The sequence below is a fragment of the Plecotus auritus genome (genome assembly GCF_963455305.1).
Source record: "Plecotus auritus genome assembly, chromosome: 2".
Classification (NCBI taxonomy): domain Eukaryota; kingdom Metazoa; phylum Chordata; class Mammalia; order Chiroptera; family Vespertilionidae; genus Plecotus; species Plecotus auritus.
The window spans coordinates 26149697-26172178 of record NC_137771.1 but is presented as its reverse complement, the minus strand read 5'-3'; the positions used below and the strand labels follow the sequence as shown (position 1 = coordinate 26172178).

General features: G+C 40.8%; 1 protein-coding gene across 1 annotated transcript; it reads right to left on the bottom strand.

Moving 5' to 3' along the window:
- Positions 1-7408: 7408 nt before the first annotated feature.
- On the bottom strand, positions 7409-19689 carry AKIRIN1 (akirin 1). Its single transcript, XM_080655080.1, has 5 exons — positions 19331-19689; positions 14163-14303; positions 12659-12793; positions 11322-11393; positions 7409-10700 (listed from the first exon to the last, which is right to left on the bottom strand). The coding sequence occupies exons 1-5, from the start codon at positions 19545-19547 to the stop codon at positions 10690-10692; spliced, it is 576 nt and encodes a 191-aa protein (XP_080511206.1). The 5' UTR covers positions 19548-19689; the 3' UTR covers positions 7409-10689.
- Between the last annotated feature and the right edge of the window lie 2793 nt (positions 19690-22482).

Below are 22482 nucleotides of genomic sequence, written 5' to 3'. Positions count from 1 at the left end.
ACAAAAAACACCCAACCAGAAAAACAAAAAGAAAAAAGAATCCAAAAATATGAAGTTAGTGTAAGGAGCCTCTGGGACAACTTTAAGCGTACCAACATCAGAATTTTTGGGGTGTCAGAAGAAGAGAGAGAGCAAAATATTGAAAACCTATAAGAAGAAATAATGACAGAAAACTTTCCCTACCTGGTGAAAGAAATAGACTTACAAGTCCAGGAAGCACACAGAACCCCATACAAGAGGAATCCAAAGAGGACCACACCAAGACACATCATAATTAAAATGCCAAGGGAAAAAGACATAGAGAGAATCTTGAAAGCAGCAAGAGAAAAACGGTTAGTTACCTACAAGGGAGTACCCATACGACTGTCAGCTGATTTCTTAACAGAAACTATGCAGGCCAGAATGGAGTGGCAAGAAATATTCAAAGTGATGAACAGCAAGAACCTACAACCAAGATTACTCTACCCAGCAAAGCTATCATTCAGAGTTGAAGGTCAGATAAAGAGCTTCATAGACAAGAAAAAGCTAAAGGAGTTCATCACCACCAAACCAGGATTACATGCTGAAGGGTATTCTTTAAAAAGAGGAAGAAGAACAAAAAGGTAAAGATAAAAGTTATGAACAACAAAATGACATCAAATACAAACCTACCAACAAGTGAATCTAAAAATCAAGTGAATAAAAAATCTGAAGAACAGAATGGACTGGTGAATATAATAGAATCAGGGACATAGAAAGGGAGTGGACAGACAATTCTCAGGGGGAAGAGGGTGTGAGGGGTGCGGGAAGAGATTGGACAAAAATCTTACACCTATGGATGAAGACAGTGGCAGGGGGTAAGGGCATGGGGTGGGGTGGGGAATCAGGTGGAGGGGAGCTATGGGGGGAAAAAAAGAGGAACACCTGTAATAATCTGAACACTAAAGAGTTATTAACGAAATAAAAAATAAAAAATTACATTTTCACTGTCAAAAAAAAAAAAAAAACCATCATGAAAAGTTTCAACAGTAGATTAGGAGAAGTGGAGGACCGAATTAGCGAATTAGAAGACAGGGAAGCAAAACACACCCAAACTTAACTGCAATGGAGAAAAAATATTAAAATATAGGAGGAGAGCCTAAGGGAGTTTTGGACAACAAGAAATGAAGCAACATACAAATAACAGAGGTGCCAGAACGACAGGAAGAGGAACAAGTGTTAGAAAACCTATTTGAAGAAATAAAGTCAGAAAACTTCCCGGATGTGGGGAAGAAAAGTCACACAAGCACAGAGAGTCCCAAACAAGATGAACCCAAAAAGACCCACACCAAGACACGTTGTAAGTACGATGGCAAACATTCAGGACAAAGAAAATCTTAAAGCCTGCAAGAGAGAGAGACTGAAAGTTACGTACAAGGGATCTACCATTAGATTATCAAATGATTTCTCAACAGAAACACATCAGGCCAGAAAGGAATGGAAGGAAATTTACAAAGTGATGCAAAGCAAGGGACTGGATCCAAGAATAATCTATCCAGCAAGGCTATCATAAAGAATTGAAGGGGAAATAAGGAGCTTCACAGACAAAAAAAAGGCTAAGGGAGTTTATCACTACCAAGCCAGCAATGCAAGAAATGCTAAAGGGACTGGTGTAAAAAGAAAAAATAAGAAGGGAAGAAGGAACACAGGCACAAAAAATAAAAATGGCTACAAACAAGTACTTATCAATAACTAAACGTAAATGGACTAAATGCTCCAATCAAAAGACATTGAGTGGCTGAATGGATAAACATGACCCATATATATGCTGTCTACAAGAGACCCACCTCAGAACAAGGGACTCACACAGACTGAAAGTGAAGAGATGGAAAAATACCTTTCAGGCAAATGGAAATGAAAAAAAATGCTGGGGTAGCAATACTTATATCTGACAAAATAGACCTCAAAGTGAAGGCCATAACAAGAGATAAGGAAGGCCATTTCATAATACTAAAGGGATTGATACAAGAGGATATAACCCTGGTAAACATATATGCACCCAATGCAGGAGCACCCAAATATATAAAAAAAACTCCTGGAAGATATCAAGGGAGAGATTGACAACAATACAATCATAGTAGGGGACTTTAATACCCCACTGACATCACTGGATAAATCCTCTAGACAAAAAATCAGCAAAGAAACAGCAATCCTAAATGACTCACTAGATCAGATGGACTTAATTGACATCTTCAGAACATTTCACCCCAAAGCCACGGAATATATGTTCTTCTCAAGTGCACATGGGACATTTCCAAAGATAGACCATGTATTGGGTCACAGGCAAAGTCTCTCCAAATTCAAGAAGATGGAAATCATAACAAGCATCTTCTCAGACCACAATGGCATAATATTAGAAATAAACTACAATAAAAGCAATAAAAAAAAATTCAAACACTTGGAAGCTGAATAGCATGCGATTAAACAATGATTGGGTTACCAAAGAGATCAAAGAAGAAATTAAAAACATCCTGCAAATGAATGACAATGAAAACACAACAATCCAAAATCCATGGGACACAGTAAAAGCAGTCCTGATAGGGAAGTTTTTTTTTTTTTTTTTTTTTTTAAATATATTTTATTGATATTTTACAGAGAGGAAGGGAGAGGGATAGAGAGCTAGAAACATCGATGAGAGAGAAACATCGATCAGCTGCCTCCTGCACACTCCCCACTGGGGATATGCCCGCAACCAAGGTACATGCCCTTGACCGGAATCGAACCCGGGACCCTTCAGTCCGCAGGCCGACGCTCTATCCACTGAGCCAAACCGGTTTCGGCCTGATAGGGAAGTTTATAGCTCTACAGGCCTACCTCAAAAACAAGAAAAAATGATAATAAATCATCTAACTCTACAACTTAAAGAATTAGAAAGAAAGCAACAAGAAAAGCTAAGAGTGAGCAGAAGGAAGAAGATAATAAAGATCAGAGCAGAAATAAATGACACAGAGACCAAAAAATACAAAAGAACAATGAAACCAAGAGCTGGTTCTTTGAAAGGATAAACAAGATTGACGAACCTCTAGCCAGGCTCACCAAGAAGCAGAGAGGGAGGACCCAAATAAACTAAATCAGAAATGAAAGTGGCAAAATAGCCCTAGCCATTTTGGCTCAATGGATAGAGCATTGGCCTACAAACTGAAGGGTCCCAGGTTCAATTCTGGCCAAGGGCACATGCCTGGGTTGCGGGCTACATCCCCAGTAGGGGGCGTGCAGGAGGCAGCCAATCAATGTTTCTTTCTTATCATTGATGTTTCTCTCTCTCTCCCCCTCTCTGAAATCAATAAATATATATTTTTTAAAAAGAAAGTGGCGAAATAACAACAGACCCTACAGAAATACAAAGGATTGTTAAAAAATACTATGAACAACTCAATTCCAACAAACTAGACAACCTAGAGGAAATGGACATATTCCTAGAAAAATCCAACCTTCCAAAACTCAATTGGGAAGAATCTAAAAATCTCAATAGGCCGATAACTATGGAGGAAATTGAAGCAGTCATCAAAAAGCTTCCAGCAAACAAAAGCCCGGGGCCCAACGGCTTCACAGGGGAGTTTTACCAAACATTCAAAGAAGAACTAAAACCTATCCTCAGACTATTCCAAAAAATTCAAGAGGAAGGAACACTTCCAAACTCATTCTATGAAGCCAGCATTACCCTAATACCAAAACCAGATAAAAACAACACAATGGAAGAGAATTACAGGTCAATATCCTTCATGAACATAGATGCCAAAATCCTCAACAAAATTCTAGCAAATTGGATCCAGCACTACATCAAAAAGTTCATACATCATGACCAAGTTGGATTTATCCCGGGATGCAAGGATGGTACAATATCCACAAATCAATAAACGTGATACATCACATAAACAAATTGAGAGATAAAAATCACATAGTCCTATCAATTGATGCAGAAAAAGCATTTGACAAAATCCAACATCCTTTCTTGATAAAAACCCTCAACAAATTGGGAATAGAGGGATCATACCTCAACATAATAAAAGCCTTATATGACAAACCCATAGCCAACATCATACTCAATGGGCAAAAACTACTAAAACCATTTTACCTAAGAACAGGAATGAGACAGGGATGCCCACTTTCACTACTGGAAGTGCTAGCCATAGCAATTAGACAAGAAGAAGAAATAAAAGGTATCCAAATTGGAAAAGAAGACGTAAAACTGTCATTATTTGCAGATGACATGATGCTGTACATAGAAAACCCTAAAAACTCCATCAAAAATTTATTAGGCTTAATAAATGAATTTGGCAATGTAGCAGGATACAAAATTAATGCCAAGAAATCTATGGCATTTTTATACACCAATAGTGAACTTACAGAAAGAGAGATTAAAAAAACAATCCCATTTACCATCGCACCAAAAAAATTAAGATACCTAGGAATAAACTTAACTAAGGAGGTAAAAGACCTGTACTCGGAAAACTACAGGACACTGAAAAAGGAGATAGAGGACACATAAACAGATAGAACATACCATGTTCATGGATTCATAGAATCAACATTAAAATGTCCATATTACCCAAAGCAATCTATAGATTCAATGCACTTCCCATTAAAATACCAACAGCATATTTCACGGACCTAGAACGAACTCTCCAAAAATTCATCTGGAATAAAAAGAGATCCCGAATAGCTGCAGCAATCCTGAGAAAGAAGAACAAAGTAGGAGGGATCTCAATACCAGATATCAAGCTGTATTACAAAGCCACTGTTCTCAAAACAGCCTGGTACTGGCACAAGAACAGACATATAGACCAATGGAATAGAATAGAGAACCCAGAAATCAACCCAAACTACTATGCTCAATTAATATTTGACAAAGGAGGCAAGAACATACAATGGAGTCAAGACAGTCTCTTCAATAAATGGTGTTGGGAAAATTGGATAGATACACGCAAAAAAATGAAACTAGATCACCAACTTACACCATACACAAAAATAAACTCAAAATGGATAAAGGACTTTTAAATATAGGACGGGAAACCATCAAAATATTAGAGGAATCCACAGGCAGCAAAATCTCAGACATATGCCGAAGCAATATCTTTACTGATACAGTTCCTAGGGCAATGGAAACTAAAGAAAAAATAAACAAATGGGACTACATCAAAATTAAAAGCTTCTGTGCAGCAAAAGAAACCATCAACAACAAGAAAGCCCACTGCATGGGAGAACATATTTGCCAATGTTCTCTCCGATAAGTGTTTAATCTCCAACCTTTACAGGGAACTCCTACAACTTAACAAAGGAAGATAAACAACCCAATCAAAAAATGGGCAACGGACCTAAATAGATACTTTTCGAAAGAGGACATAAGGAAGGCCAAGAGACAAATGAAAACATGCTCAAAATCACTAATCATCCGAGAGATGCAAATCAAAACGACAATGCGGCCGAAACCGGTTTGGCTCAGTGGTAGAGCGTCAGCCTGCGGACTGAAAGGTCCCAGGTTCGATTCCGGTCAAGGGCACGTACCTTGGTTGCGGGCACATCCCCAGGAGGGGGTGTGCAGGAGGCAGCTGATCGATGTTTCTCTCTCATCGATGTTTCTAACTCTCTATCCCTCTCCCTTCCTCTCTGTAAAAAAATCAATAAAATATATTTAAAAAAAAAACAAACAAAAAACGACAATGCGGTACCATCTCACACCTGTCAGAATGGCTATCATCAACAAATCAACAGATGACAAGTGCTGGCAAGGATGCAGAGTCCCCTCGTGCACTGCTGGTGGGAATGCAGACTGGTGCAGCCACTGTGGAGAACAATATGGAGTTTCCTCAAAAAACTAAAAATGGACCTCCCATTTGAGCCAGTCATCCCACTTCTAGGAATATATCCCAAGAAACTAGAAACACCCATCAGAAAGGATATATGCACCCCTATGTTCACAGCAGTGCAATTTACAATAGCTAAGATTTGGAAACAGCCTAAGTGCCCATAAGCAGATGAGTGGGTTAAAAACTGTGGTACATCTACACAATGGAATACTACGCTGCGGTAAAAAAGAAGGAATTCTTACCATTTGCAACAGCATGGATGGAACTGGAGAGCATTATGCTAAGTGAAATAAGCCAGTCAGAGAAAGATAAATATCACATGATCTCACTCATTTGTGGAATATAATGAACAACAAAAACTGATGATCAAAAACAGATCCAGAGACAGAGAAGCATCAATCAGACCGTCAAACCTCAGAGGGAAGGCAGGGGAAGGTGGGGGTAAGAGGGAGAGATCAACCAAAGGACATGTATGCATGCATATAAGCCTAACTAATGGACACAGACACCAGGGGGGTGAGGGCATGAGTGGGGGGGCAATGGGATAAAGACACATACGTATGTAATAACTTAAGAAAAAAAAAGTAAACCTTTCTCACATGGACTGGATACCTGATTGTGTGCCATATGAATGACCCAGGGAACCTCCAGCCTTCAATCTGAATTAAGGAAGTTTGGGACTATTCCCAGCCACAGGCAACAAGAAATCCCTCTTAGAGGTAAGTGTGTCACCCTTGTCCTGTTTATTTCTACAAATAACTTTTCAAATATACTGTCCAGCTCACAGATAACCTGGCATGAAAACAGACAAGGCACTATAAATGACAATCAGTAAAAACAAGAGACCCATGAAGACTTCAGGTATTAAAATTTTAGACAAAGTTATCATATCCTCCCTTCAATGAAGTGCTAATTATTTACAAGAGTGGATTGAGGTGCTTAGCTGGACCTCTTTCCCTAAGTAAACTTGTTCCTTTCTTCCTGAAGGTGTCAATCTTATCCAAGATCCAGTTTAACTGCAGCTATTGAAGACTGCAATGTTCTCAGAAGCTGTTTTCAAGGAATCACCACTACAGCAAAGAAATCGGTTCGTAAGAACAATATTTAACAAACTCTCTTTAAACCCATGCTATGTTCTGATAAACATGAAATTCTCATAATCCACTTTTGTATCAAAAATTTCAAAATTAAATATGCCAAAGGTAAAATAACTAGTCATTCTAAGGCTTTCCCCTTCTAACAGTATACTCTCTGTCCCTATCCTTTAGAATCATCACTCTAAAAAGTTCATTACTTTTTCTATAACTCACTTTGGCAGTCAATTTTCATTTGTAGGAAGAGGGTTTTTTTCATCACACTTCAAACTGATGTGTAACTCCCCTAGGAATTATAAATTAGGACATGTCCATGACACATGGTGCTTGTCGTTTATGAGCTTTTCAAATTCATATCAATGCTGCAGTGCAGGGGCTCACAAACCTTTCTGTAAAGGGCTAGAAAGTAAGTATTTTCAACTCTGTGGCCCATACTGTCCGTCTCTGGAGTTGCAGTGTGAAAGCAGCCAGGTGCAAATGAATAGGTGTGGCAGTGTTCAAATAAAACTTTATTTACAAAAACAGGCCACAGTTTGCTGGCCCCTGATTTAGTGAATAACAAAATACAGATTCACTGAAAGGCATCACTGAATTCATTTGTCATTCATCTTTTATTGTTTTCTTAGTCAAACACTTAAAGTACAAATTCTAATAAGAGAATGTGAAATTTTGTTAACAAAGGGCTCTTCATACTGGAAAGTTGAGAATCACTGCTGCAGAAAGGAAGATTTTGGTCTTCAGAGCTGATGAAGACCACTGTAAAGAAACCTTCTGTAACATTTTCAAGTGTATAGCCTATGTCCCAAGCTGTGCTAAATACCTTCTTGACATGAATTAACTTAATCTTGCATTTATTTGAAAACAAAAACCCAACGATGTACATACAATTAATCCTTGTTTTACAGGTAGGAAAACTATGGCTCAGAAGTTTCAGTAACTTGGCAAGACTCATAGTAAAATAGTGGCAGGGCAGACTAAAGTCTAGGGCAGTGGTCGGCAAACTCATTAGTCAACAGAGTCAAATATCAACAGTACAATGATTGAAATTTCTTTTGAGAGCCGAAAACCGACTTCTGCGCATGGGCCACGAAGTTTCAATCGCACTGTACATGCGCACCCGCATGTGGTATTTTGTGGAAGAGCCACACTCAAGGGGCCAAAGAGCCACATGTGGCTCGTGAGCCACAGTTTGCCGACCACTGGTCTAGGGCTATAAACATCCAAAGGCCATTCCTTTAACTGGTAGACTAACCAACCAATCCTTCCTGGTGGGCAGAGAAGATTCACCAGGTGTAGAAGATGGCCCAATTCTTATATCCCCTGATGTTCTTCTTGGGAAACTCTTAACAGTCATCACTGCCTCAGAACTCTGATCTCCCCTTTACTACTCTAACTTAGGGACACTTACTCCTTACATTGTCCTTAAACTTAAGGCTTTACTTAAAGAGGATAACTACTAAAACAAAAACACAGAATATTTTAACTCACTAGATATGGCTGTTCTGAGACTACTTCTTCCATGGGCCTTGACTTATCCTCATGAGACAAAGATACTTCCCTACTTGGGAATGTGCCTTAGTTCATATTCTAGAAATCAAGGTCTAGAGAAAAACTCCTTTTGCTAGTCTAAGGCCTATCTTACAGGTCCCCGTATTCTGTTCTAGGATCTATCTTTTACCTGGATAAAACACTTAGCAAACATGTCTAATCTCTTTAGAGAAGATCCCCAAATCCAGCCATGGTGGTGTGGTCTTACCATGTGGCCCCAAAAAGCAACCATATCATAATACAACAGCATGTCATTTTCCTTACAGAAACTTAACTCTATTTCCCAGCCAGAAGCTACTCAGTAGGAATGGGGCTGACACTCACAATACTGAGTGAGCACATCACACTGATGCTGTAACAAGACTTAAGTGAGGCAGTGTTCCTTATTCCTGATCCATCCTTCAGGACTTCTGATGGCCCCCACAGCTGCACTGCCCTTGTTTTGGTGTGGCTACCCCACTGTAAGGCCACTCCCATTACTGCCAATACTATGTTCCTCTTTCAGGAACAAGTGACTACCCTGGAAAAAGAAGAGATAAAACAAATTGCCCTTCAAATATGAAGTAAAAAAATTCTTTAATTATCAAAAGATCACTGTTGGGCTTAAAAAAAAAGTCTGTAACTCTTAAATGTAATGTTAAACTGGGGAAGTGGTTATAGCAGCTTCACATAAATTATTTTAATAAACATCATCACAGTATTAAGAAGGCAAGGTAAACAAATAGCTTGAGTATTTTATTTGTTTGCAACTAAGCTTGTTAATACTATATAATGAAAATGTACAAAGAATAACGTTGCAGTTTTTGGTTAGATTTAAGTCAAAGACATTCATTAATAAGGAATCTTCCAATGTGAATATTCCAGAAATTATCTCTAAGCCATCTGATCAGAACTGTCTCTGAATATTACCTTACTTTGGAAGGTATTGGCATACATTTTAATTACACTCAGATTTTTCAAAATAAGCTGTAATTAAAAAAACTATTCTATATTCAAACTAAAACAATTTTAATAGAACTTTCCTTTCCAGAAACAATAATAAACAAAACAAGGCATTTGTAAAATGTGGTCCTGAACAAGTCACAGTAAAAAATAAATGTATACTTAACTTCCACCTCCTCAAAACAGAGGCTACTTTCTGTTCCTCAGCCTTGAAAACAAGGCGAGGAACAGTCTGTAAGCAACTTTGGGCAGGGGGTTGCCAAAACAAAGCTGAAGCAGTTGAACATGGACACCTCTTAAAAGAATTTGGGAGAACCTGACCAAAGGATCCAAATCTTTATGTAATAACTGATACAAAGGTGAAGTGGCTCCTCCCAAGTAGCAGTGCTGCGGGGGCCTGGCCCAGCCCCAGCCCATGCTCACCTGGTCTATGCTCCCAAGAAAACCCTGATGCTCCTGCTCTAGGGGAGACTTTTTCTTTTTAGAGGTTCAGTGTCCAGGGAGCTCTCTGTGTGAATGAGGTGAGCACAGACTCCACATGGGTATTTTAAGGCTTGGAGTCAAAGTATCTTTCCAATACAGCTAGGCAGATTCCATGTGTCAAATGGTCCGTCTCCAGTTTGTTCTAATTCCTCACCACGCATTTACAGATCTAGGACCACAGACCTTTGCTATGTCATCTAATCACATCTGATGTCCATCCTAATGTATGATTCATATTCTGTGCCTGAAAACAGTCCCTGTATTTAACAATACCTACACATAAAACAACCCACTATTACAACTTACATGGTCACAAAACATTAATGATCTTCTGTAGATCAAGCAAATGTTTTTAACCATAATTGTCGTGCATCAAATTCACAGCCAGAATCCCCAAGATCAAAAAAATTTGCACAATACAAATAATAACTTAAAATACACATACACACATATACATACACTCTCATACACACTTCTTACAGAATGTGCTTGGGGAAACTCCATTTGTTGAGTGCCACTGAGGGCATATTTTGCTAAACTGCTGCTCCAGGTATTTTGCTTCGAAAATCTATCACAGTAGGGCACAGCTGTTTATTGGATGAGCAGAAAAGAAAGATATGCTTGTGGCAACCAGAAAGTTTTAAGGTCTTCAAGTTGTATAAAATGGACCTGCAGAAACCTTTAAGTGTTCTCAGGATGCAAAGTTGGAGCTGAAATGTGATATCAAACCAGTTGCAAAAAGTGCACAGCAGCCATCTCTTGAGGTCAAACCTGGTACCCAGATATGCAAGAAAGCTTCAGGACACATCTACAAATTAGGAATAAAAAAACAAAAACATGTAAAAGTACTAAAAAACATAGGGTTGTCCTTTTTAAACAACAACTAATGGTAAGTGTGATAAATTGCATGGAGAATATGAATCACCACTTAAAAGGTCCTACATTCTTAAGAATTTAAGAAATCTGAGTCAGGTTCAGTGGATATATAGTTATTATAATTTATGTTTTGAGTACCTGGTAGTTGCAAGATGTTTAGAATTAAGAAATTCTGATCACACTCTTGACAAGAAATCAACTTTCATAAGTTAACAATTGAAACTACCTTTCTGGGGAAAAGCCAGGTAATAAACAAATTGGTACTGGAGTTAGACTACCTAGGTTTCAATGTTGGCTGAACCACTAGCTACAAAAGCTTGGACAAATTAACCTCTTTACTTCTTTAAGTGCTATTGTTACTTGTATAAAGGGGCTAACAATAATAGTTCTTCCCTCATAGGGTTTGGCCTGGTGCTAGGCATGTAAGTATTCTTTAAGTGCTAGCTATTATTTTACTTCACAAGGGCTTTTTGCTATCAGGAGACAAGGTACTTAGTTTTAAAATTTTGCTCTTGAAAGTTGGGTAATTCAAAGAAAACTTGGCAATACTTACAGCTTGTGGGCCGTGTTCCGTATCGTCGCATAATCTGATCGTGTGTGAATTTCACAAAAGATTCATATTGTTCTGTGAGGGGAAAGACAGTATATACTATCCCCGGAAACTCTCCCCCACTTTTCAAGAATGAAGTGTCAGGATCACATCTAGCTTCCCTGTTTAAATTATTTATTCCCAGGACCTCCTTATAAGTCACTCTTGAGATTTGTTACTTCCTCTTAGATGCCAGACCCAAATCCCTGGCTCCTAGATTTAACCACTGATCATTTATAACATAACATTTTCCTAATAATCTTGTGCTGTAATTCTATCCCCTACTAATGGCTTCCTAAGACACACAGACATGATCACTACTATGCCAGCAAATTTTAGGATATTGCCTATAAAACATGAAGCTTGAAGCCCTTTGCTGCACTCTACCGTGGCTATAAATTTCATCATACACATTGAGTGAAAAGGTAGGATGGCTAAAAGCTAGGATGAAATTCCATACTACTTAATTATAGTTTGTTCTACAGAAGTGCCTTAGAGCCAGCTGGTCTGAACAATTTTGGGGTGGTTGTAGGAGGGGCGAATGCTATACTAGTTTCTTCTTATAATATACATTATTAGTATATTAAAGAAATTCTACTATAAAGAAACCCATTTAATTTTGTTGCTAACCCCAACAGTTCTCATTACAGCAGGCCTAGGAACATTTTGAGGCACCACATGGTGTGGGTCATCAAATTAGGAAACAATACTGTTAAAGGAAGACGTTGCTGCCTAAAATCTCTCTGATCACAACACCCTCCTCTTTCACTAAACAGGTACTTTCTATTCCTGATTCAGATCCCTTCCTTCCAGAAAAGGCTCTAACTTGTTGCCACCATTAATCACTCCTTTTGTTCTTGCCTAAGCGGTGCTTTCCAAACTTTATTCTAATGTACCTCCAAATCACAGGATGCCTGACTTCCCACACCCACTAAGTGACTCTCACCAGGAAGTCTGATTATGTTAACTATACTCCACACCTCCCAATCATCTATTGATGGTTAGCACTATCCCAACCACCTGTTTACAAGCCAGCTAACCCAAACAGTCTACTCAATGCCTTTGTTCATATGAAAAATTCTCAGAAAAGCTTGACTTACCTTTTTTCAGAAATGTAAATAAAAAGTCCTTCCATATAATATATAAATGAAACATGTACAATCACCAAAAGGAATAACTTAATAATCACAATTCATTAAGTCTTCTTGCATGATGTCCTACTCCTAAATTATCATTTACTTAATTAGGGTTAATCCTTACTGAACCTTATTAACAATGGCATAGCCACTACCTCAGCCTACCTGCTAGTTTGGTATTGAGGATTTGCTCATACTCCTCCCGAATTTTATCTTCATAGTCTTTTAAGAGACGCTCACATATTATTCCAACTTGTCTGAGAGTAAAGGTGGGCTGGTCCTTCTTCATCCAGGAGGAACCTGGCCAAAAGACAAATCTAGTTTACAAATTCTAGTTCTAAAGTTCAGAATTAATAACCTCATGCAAACAGCCCTAGGATATAAAAATTGTTTATAAAAATGATATTTTCACTAATTTACATGGAATATTTCCACAAAATTCTCTGAGTTTCTGACATTTGTTTTACAAAGCAAGGACAAAGGTAAACTGAGAAGAGAAACAACATGTATCCAAGTTGTTCTGATGCCATAACAACCAGAGCCCATACTCAATGCTCATTTGGTCAAGAATAAGAATAAAAAGTTTAAAGCTGATATAAAGCCTCTAGTCTAGATTAGGAAAAGTAGATTCACTGCATGAGAGCTACCCAGATTCTTGGAGATCACCTATACCTATGTTTAACCAAGGTGGTGCATCATAATTACTGGTGGAACTAGTTCTGGGGTAGGGCTTCAGAATCTTTTAAGTTCCAGGGTGATTTTGATAAGAAAAGAATTTTGACACTTACAGAGAGCAAATGACTTGCTCAATATAAAAAATTGTTAGCAAAGTCATCGAAATATGAATGAAGGGGACAATTAACCACTACACATCTCATCCTTGATCCCTTTTGAATCTGGGCCAAGAAGAGTGAAACGTTTAGCCAAAACCGGTTTGGCTCAGTGGATAGAGCGTCAGCCTGCTGACTGAAAGGTCCCAGGTTCGATTCCAGTCAAGGGCATGTAACTTGGTTGCGGGCACATCCCCAGTAGGAGGTGTGCAAGAGGCAGCTGATCGATGTTTCTCTCTCATCCATGTTTCTGACTATCTATCCCTCTTCCTTCCTCTCTGTAAAAAATCAATAAAATATATTTTAAAAAAAAAGAGTGAAACGTTTATAAGATAGTAGTTAGGAACCAAAATATCCTCTGGAAAGCCAGAAAACATGGAAATTGACTTCCTGATCATGATTTTTTTAAAAAAGCAGCTCCATTGGTAGTCCAATTCTGAGTTGTTTTTCAAGGCTTAACCTGGAATTTGTTTCTTTGGCCTTTAGTCTATAAAAATATTCAACAGCCTGAAACAAATAATTTTTTTGCTTAAACCAATTTTTTTTTCTCTACAAATGGAACCTGACCAAAATATCTAGCCAGTTATTTTCTCTACCCATAACATATGCTATTACTTCAAAATTAGCTCTAGCCAGTTTGGCTCAGTGGATAGTGTGAGCCCATGGACTGAAGGGTCCCAGGTTTGAATCTAGGGACGTTGTACAACCACCACCTCTATCTAGTTTCAAACCATTTCTACTACTCCCAAGTAACACCACTTACCCATTAAGTGCTCCCCGTCATTTTAAATACCATTTACAAACTCTTAAATGGGCTGTGCAAATTAAAGCATACTTACCTGGAGAACTAGGCGCTGCGAGTGCTGAGGAGTGAGGCTGGCTTTCTGAAGTACAAGCTTCATTCTGATTAAGAACAACTTCTAACTGTCTCCACCTCTGGTAACGACTATATTCTTGTTTTATGTTCTGAAAAATTTGCTCTAAATAAAAAAAGAAACACACTTGAGCATTCACTTTGAGTCATTTCTTCTTATCCTTTTCCCCATGTAATAAATATTAACAAGAAAAATATTTATACTGAATAAAGCATTCCTCCTATAACCCCCAAAGTGTGCCCTCTTATCACTACTAGAGGCCCAGGGCACGAAATTCATGGGGGCGGGGGGGAAGAGTGTCCCTCAGCCCGACCTGCACCCTCTCCAATCTGGGACCCCTCAGGGGATGTCCGACTACCAGGACCGCTGGCTCCTAGCCGCTCACCTGCCTGCCTGCCTGCTCGCCCCTAACCACCTCTGCCTGCTGGCCTGATCGCCCCTAACTGCCCTCCCCTGCTGGCCTGATTGCACCTAACCACCTCTGCCTTGGCCCCTGCCACCGTGGCTTGTACGAAGACATCGGTCTAATTAGCATATTACCCTTTTGTTAGTATAGATTTCAACAATATGTAGAGTAGCAGTTATTTTGGCATAAGCCACTCAGACAGTTCTCTTTGCTTGTTTCCTGAAGACCAGAGTTGCTGTTTGCTGTAGCATTAACTACAACTTACAAGGAAAAAAAGTCCTTCATCTAATAGGGAACTATTTTTTATCTCCCTTAAGTTGCACAATTTCACAAACCAGAGTACTAGGGGTGAGTCTCTTACCACCCAAGGCCTTCTAACAGTGAAACTCTTGTCCTGTTTGGACTAAGATCTTTAGAGAAGAGGAAAACAGAAACCACTACGTTTATAGCTAGAGGAAGATCTGAGATTTACTGCTTGGAATTCATTAACAGGACTTATTAGAGAATTTTCTGATTTTATAAGAGGCAATATTTGGTAGGATTCAGGTTACTATTCTGAGTCAAGGTAACAAAAAAACAAACACTATTAAAAGGAGTCCAGGACACACAAATACTGACCACCTTGAAGTACACTCCTAGAGACAACACAGAATCTGGAAGGATGTGGTTTTCAAGTATTTTTTGTTTGTTTTTTTGTGGTAGAATGTATATTCACTTTTCAGATAATAAAGGTTCCTAAAACCCAGAAAATTATATTACCCATCCCAACTCACATTATTCTAATGTATACCTTACTCTAGGTGTATTATTATTTTTTAATAGGGAGGAGGAAGTGTTAAAAATTCAATTTGCTTCTTCCTAGATGTGTGACTATGACCTTGGGAAGTCATTCAAGATCTTTAGCCTAGTTCTTCAATATAAATACTAAATGTCTGCCCAGTAAAGTTATGAGAATCAAAAATCGAAGATATTAATGCCATAACAAATGATGGTACAGCCCAGGAACCGACATGAATTCAAAGTAGCTCCACACATAACTAAACACTCAGCCTAAACACTGGAACAATGCAGTATTTAGCAAAGCTTTCCTTTAAGAATGCTGTAAAGTTCATGTGTTAGATCTCTCAATTTATGAAGTCTTTGCTTCATCTTTAAAATGTATCCTCCAAGCACACATGTGCCAGATGCAATACAAGGTTGTAAGTAATTGCAGACTTGAAACAAGAAAGAACAAATATGAGGACAAGATTCATGAGAACAGAAGATCTTTGATAAACCTTTCACTGCCTCCTGCATGGCAAAGTGAACAAATGGAAAGATACAATTTTGAGGCTGGAAGAAGAACTAGCAAGTCCAAGAATCTAAACATGGTATACACAGGAGAAAAGTAAGAAAGCAGATGTGATTTTCTTCCCAAGAAGGCCATATATTAAAGGCAAAGGCATTTAAAAAAAAAGAAAAATGCTAATTTCTGCTCTGGCCTGCTCTAGGGTTCAGTTGGTTGAGCACTGTCCCATGCACTGAAAGGTCCCTGGTTTGATTCCAGCTCAAGGCACATGCCCTGGAAGAGGGCTTGATCCTGAGTAGGGGGTATGCAAGAGGGAGCCAATCAATGTTTCTCTCTCTCTCCACACTCTTCCTATCTCTCTAAAAATCAATAAAAACACATTTTTTAAAAGAAAATTGCAAATTTATTTTTTAAAAAAATAAGAGGAAGGGAAAAGGGGAGAGAGAGAGAGAGAAATATCAATAGTGAGAGAGAATCATTGATAGGCTGCTTCTTGCACGCCCCATACTGGGGATGGAGCCCACAACCCCAGGCATGTGCCCTTACTGGTAATTGAACCAGACCTCCTGGTTCATAGGTTGCCATTCAACCTAGCCACGCCAGCCAGGCAGCAAGTTTCTTTCTTTCTTTTTTTTTTTTTTTTTAATATATTTTATTGATCTTTTACAGAGAGGAAGGGAGGTGGATAGAGAGTTAGAAACATCGATAAGAGAGAAACATCGATCAGCTGCCTCCTGCACACCTCCTACTAGGGATGTGCCCTTGACTGGAATCAAACCTGGGACCCTTCAGTCCGCAGGCCGATGCTCTATCCACTGAGTCAAACCAGTTAGGGGAAGTTTCTTTTTTAATAGTGGATAGTTTTAATCTTTGCCTCTCATTATTTGAGGTTGTGCTTCTAGGTTTTATCAGACTAAGTCCTTTGTTTTTCCAGTTCCATCTCCCACGACAATCCAGTTGCAGTAAACTATCCTTTCCTTCATTTGTGGGTTTTCTGGCCTTTGCTCAAGCAATTTTGCTTTGCTTGAAATGGGGCTGTTCCTCCCCTTCCAACATTTAAGACCCAGCTAAAATGCTACCTCATTTGAAAGTTATTCCTGAACCCCTCAACTCATGATCAATTAATGCTTTGCATGTACTCACTCCATGTTTACAAATATCTTCGAGTTCAACAACCCCCCTCCATGCCTCCATCCATTCACCTCACTCATTTAAGCAATAAAAGGTTTTATTTTATAGGGTTTTACCACAAAAAGTGCTATGACACATATCTTTTTGTGAACTAAAAGTCTCAGACCATTTCTGAGAGAATTGCACAACCTTTGAGATAATGACTAGGATTGTTACAGAGTAGAGCCACTGATTTTTAAATGCACTTTTTTATTAATTGGCTTTATTCTTTCTACTTGTATAGCAACTAATATTTCCTCCCCCATTCTTTTTTAATCCAGACGGTATCTTTCACATAAGCCAAAGCATTAATGAATCATTCATACTTTGTTTCTTTCATAACAGAACCCTATTCTAATAATCATTAAGAAACATAACTGATCAATCTTTACAAATGAATACTTTATTTTTTTAAACTTAGGTTTATTGTAGAAAGTATTACAGATGTTCCCTTTTTCCCCCATTGACTCCCCCTTCTAGCCCACACCCACTGCCCATCCCAGGCCTTTACCGCACTACTTTCTGTTACAAATGAATATTTTAAACAAAATATTTTAACATAAAATGACCAAGAAGCTAGTTTGCATGATCTCTATGGGAAGATTAAATTTTAAGATTAAAAAAGTAGTGACCCCATTATAGCACTCTGCAAATTTTTAGGCTCCCAAATACATTCAGCAATCATTTATTATGCACTTGGTATAATGTGAACTACAATAAAATTAGTCTAGAGAGTAGTATTGGGAGAAATAAAACATTTACATAATATTCATCAAGACAGATGGAGCAAGTATTAATTCTATTTTATTGAAATTCTATTTGTAGCTGTAGGAGCAGTGGACAAAAAAAAAAAAAAATCACCCTCTGCTTTTGAAGGACTTTTTACAAAAACTTCTGCAAACATTCTTGTTCAGTGCAACATAAGTGGTCTGGGAATTTAAGGTGGAACAGAGTTTCTCATGGAGCAGGGTTAGTCAGGTAATGGACGGAGACTTAAGAAAATTAGTGTATTTGGATTAGCAAATAGCAGGGGAAAACATGATGGAAGGCAAGAATACAGACACAGCCAAGTGGGCCTGGGGGAAAAGAGCAAAGGCATGGTTTGGTAAGATATGTATAAAAGACTGACTAGGTAAGATATGGCTATAGTTGGTAAATCCTTTGAATGCCAGCATAAAAAAAGAGGTGAACATGAGGATAGACTGTCTAGGGCAGTCGGGCTGGCAACTGCAGGAACGTTGGTTAGAGAGGATGAGGGCCTGAAATCCGCATGGTGGATTTGCAAAGCAGGACATAAAGCCTACATTCACTGGTGACTGTAAGGGGGTGAAGAAAGAATGATTTTATGGCAATTCCAAGGTTTTGCTTATGCTTGAAAAACAGAAAGCACACAAAGAAATGACTTGCCAAAGTTCAGTTGGGAGACTCCCCCCATTTCCGGGTGCCCTTTAAACTGCTAAACATTAATTCTGGTGCATTTCCCCCTCAACTCCCACACAATGGTTAAATTTTTTTAAATTAATTTTTACTTTTTTGTCACATCAGCTCTCGCCTTTACTTGGCCAATGCCCTTACTGAAGGCGACACTCTCAGCTAAGGATAGCTGAATTCCTCCTTCCGGAACCTCTGTATATTTAAGGATTCTGAAATTCTAGCTAACGACCTAACGATGTCAAGCCATATATGGTACAATAGCCATACAATAAAAAAACATGTCCAGTCCCTTAGAATTAGTCAGGTTGAAATCGGATTCCCTAACTTCTGTGGCGGCCTCTGGTCCCTCAAGACTTCTGGAAATCAGGTCTCCCGACAAGCTACAGTACAGTGTGGAACAGCACGCACTCAGGCCCCTTCCCCGAAGCCAGCCTCCAACCCCCACCCTCAAGGCCGGGTTCGTGAGTAGAATCCAATTTTCCATGGCCCACTGGATCTACAGGCGGCTCCGTGCAGGCCCAGGCGGCGGAGGCAGGAGGGGCTGGGGACGGGGAGGGCCCGGAGCAGCCAGGGATATTCCCGTCTCCCTCTTGCTGCCCACCCTTCTAGGCTCTCCAGCTCCAGGAAAACCGAACACGGACTCTGTGGCCCCACTACCCCTCCCGGATGTTTCCCATCCCCGGAAGCGACCAGGCCCAGCGGCACCCCAGTTCCCTTTTCTCAGGACGAAGAAGGGGTCCGTGGGTAAATTAGCCTAGCGTCCATAACCCTGCCCCCACACCCCCCTCCAAATGCCAGGGCCTGGCTTTCTGCCAAGCCCGCAGCGTAGCTTACCCGGAGTCGGAAGGCGCCGCTCGTTGCCGGGCGGGACGGGCTGCTGAAGAGTCGGCGGTGGGGTCTGCATCTGAAGCGGCGGTGGCTCGGCGTCCGGGGGCCTGAGGCCCGGAGTGGGGCCGGGCAGCGGGGCGCAGCGCCGCCGCTTCGGGGAACCCGGGCTCAGCAGCGCCGCCTCGAACTCCATGGGCCGTTTCAACGTCGCCCCGCACGCCATGCCGCTGACGGGCCAGGGACCAGGAGCGGACGCGGCTGTAACTGCGGCCCAACCTCCGCCTGCTCAGCAGAGCTCCCGAGCCAAGCCGGCTCCAATGGCGCCTCCAGCACCCGGCAGCGGCGCTGGCCCCGCCTCCTGTGACGTCACGGGTGTGCCCACCGGCAGGCCGGGGGTAGGAAGCCGGAAGAGGGCCACTCTGGGAGGTCCATCAGCCACAGTCCGCCGCCAGCGCCCCCTACTGAGGAAATGGAACGGCCTGGGCGGAGAACTTGGTCACCAAGCAACGAAGGGAAGGCCCCCGCCTCCGTCCCGCCCAGGGTTCCAAACCCCCACCCCATCCCTCGCCACCGCTCCCGGTGGCCTTTAGGTTTTCGCACCTGCGCGGCACGGACATGGGGGAGGGGAGAGCTCGGATTGGCAAGCTCAGAGGGGTGTGTTGAGAGGCGTCAGGGTCGGTGTCTAGGGGTCCCATAACCTCCAATCTAGTCCTTGCCCCCTGATAACAGGAGAGGGTGATTTTTAAAAGTCCTCAAGGGCATTCCTCTGACTCCAGGAAGTGTCAATTTAAAGAGAACCCGAGATCTGAGGATGGACTTCAGGAAGTCCACCAATCCCACGAAACTGCAAAATTTTGTGTCTGTGTGTATTTTAGGATAGATGACCCATACTTTCATCAGCTCATCAGAGAGGTCTGTTACTCAAAAAAGTTAAAAACAAACAGAAAACAACCAACTAGTTTAAACCATTTAAGAATGGTGTCAGTGTTAAACACTTCAGCGGATAGCTGATTTGCCAGTCTTTCCTGCTGACCTGACAGCTCAGGTGCTTCCTCAGGTCTATCTGAATTCTTGACAGCAGTGCCGGCGGTGAAGTGCCTTTGATATTCTGGAATAATAAATGGATATCAGGAAGGTTCTACTTTCAGAAACCGCGTGCTTGTGTATTACTAAGGAGCAGGTCTAAGGGATCTGTGATACAAAAAAGGTTGAAACGTTTTTATATTTACTCATATATGTTAAATAATGACAACGACCCCTGGGATCTGTCTGCTTTGACATATCTCTGGGATTTTCCAGAACAATCTAAATTTCAGACAATCTCCTCTAATAGGTCATATGTCTGATCAATATGCCCCTGTATTTGAGTTGGAGAATATGAACATACTACCTCAGTCCCATTTTTTGTCCCTTTCTGTTGCTTTTCCCTGGGTCCTCCCTAATTTCTCCAAATTTCATAAAGATCAAACATAGGTTAATTTCTTTTTTGCATTTATGTTTGACAAATAGCAGAAATAATTCTAAAATGACTGTGCATATTAGATGTTAAATTTATTTTATCCTATCTCCTTTCCATAAGGACACAAAGAAGGGTAACGATAGGCTAGAAAACTAGAAATGGAACATTAGGGCCAAAGAAAAAGATAAAAATTATCCTAATGATTTAAAAATAACTGTGACAGCCCTAGCTGGATAGAGCATGGACTTGTGTGGACTGATGTGTCATGGTTGTATTTCACTCAGGGCACATGCAGGGGTTTCGGGATCCATCCCCAGTAGAGGGCGTGCAGGAGGCAGCCAATCAATGATTCTCTCTCATCATTGATGTTTCTCTCTCCCTCTCCCTTCCTCTGAAATCCATAAAAATATATTTTAAAAAAAGAAATGTTTTTCTTAAAAAAAATGACTGTGACTGAATTTGAAATTTAGTTCTGAGTTTCCTGGCTGCAGGGTAGAAATGAAAACACTGTAAATTTGAATAGATCTTGTCATCAGAAAGGAATCAGTTTATCAGAGGAGACAGAACATAGATTTTTTTTTTCTGTAGCACTCACTTCTAAAGGTAATTTCTCCTGTGACTTTATTAGGAACCAATGAATGATGTTATAAAGCAATCAAGATTTGAACAACATATGCAAAAGCAAAATTTGTATGGATATTTCTTGTTATCCTATCTAATAAAAGAGTAATATGCAAATTGACCGAACTTCCGCTACACCCACAAGCCACACCCGCCGGCCAATCAGGAGCGAGTATGCAAATTAACCCAACCAAGATGGCTACAGCCACGGAGAGAGCAGGAGGCTTGAGTTGCCCCTGGTGATGGAGGAAGCCAAGCTTTCTGCCCGCTCTGGCCTGCCTTGGCCTCCGCTTAAGGCTACAAAGTTTCAATTATAGAAGATAAATAAATCCCAGATACCAGGGCCTCTGCTTGGGTCACCGGGGGGCGTGGCCAGCCTGCAAACCACTACAGGCCCCTCACCCAGGCTGCCCCATACCTCAAGGGAACCCCCACCCTGATCCTGGACACCCTTTGGGGCAAACCAGCTGGCCCCTCCCATGCACCAGGCCTCTATCCTATCTAATCCTATGTAATAAAAGAATAATATGCAAATTGACCATCACTCCAACACACAAGATGGCTGCCCCCATGTGGACACAAAATGGCCACCACAAGATGGCCAGCAGGGGAGTGCAGTTGGGAGGGACCAGGCCTGCAAGGGAGTGCAGTTGGGGGCAATCAAGCCTGCAGGGGAGGGCAGTTGGGGGAATCAGGCCTTCAGGGGAGAGTAGTTAGGGGCAAACAGGCTGGCAGGGGAGTAGTTAGGCATCAATCAGGCTGGCAGGGGAGTGGTTAGGGGGTGATCAGGCTGCCAGGCAGAAGCGGTTAGGGGCAATCAGGAAGGCAGGCAGGTGAGCAGCTGGGAGCCAGCAGTCCTGGATTGTAAGAGGGATGTCCGACTGTCCGTTTAGGCCCAGTCGTAAATGGGCCTAAACAGGCAGTCGTAAATCCCTCGAGGGGTCCCAGATTGGAAAGGGTGCAGGCTGGGCTGAGGGACACACACCCCCTGTGCATGAATTTTGTACACCGGGCCTCTAGTGAGTTTTATAATATTACAAGAAACCTCCTACCTCTTAGCACACACAGATTCTTTCAC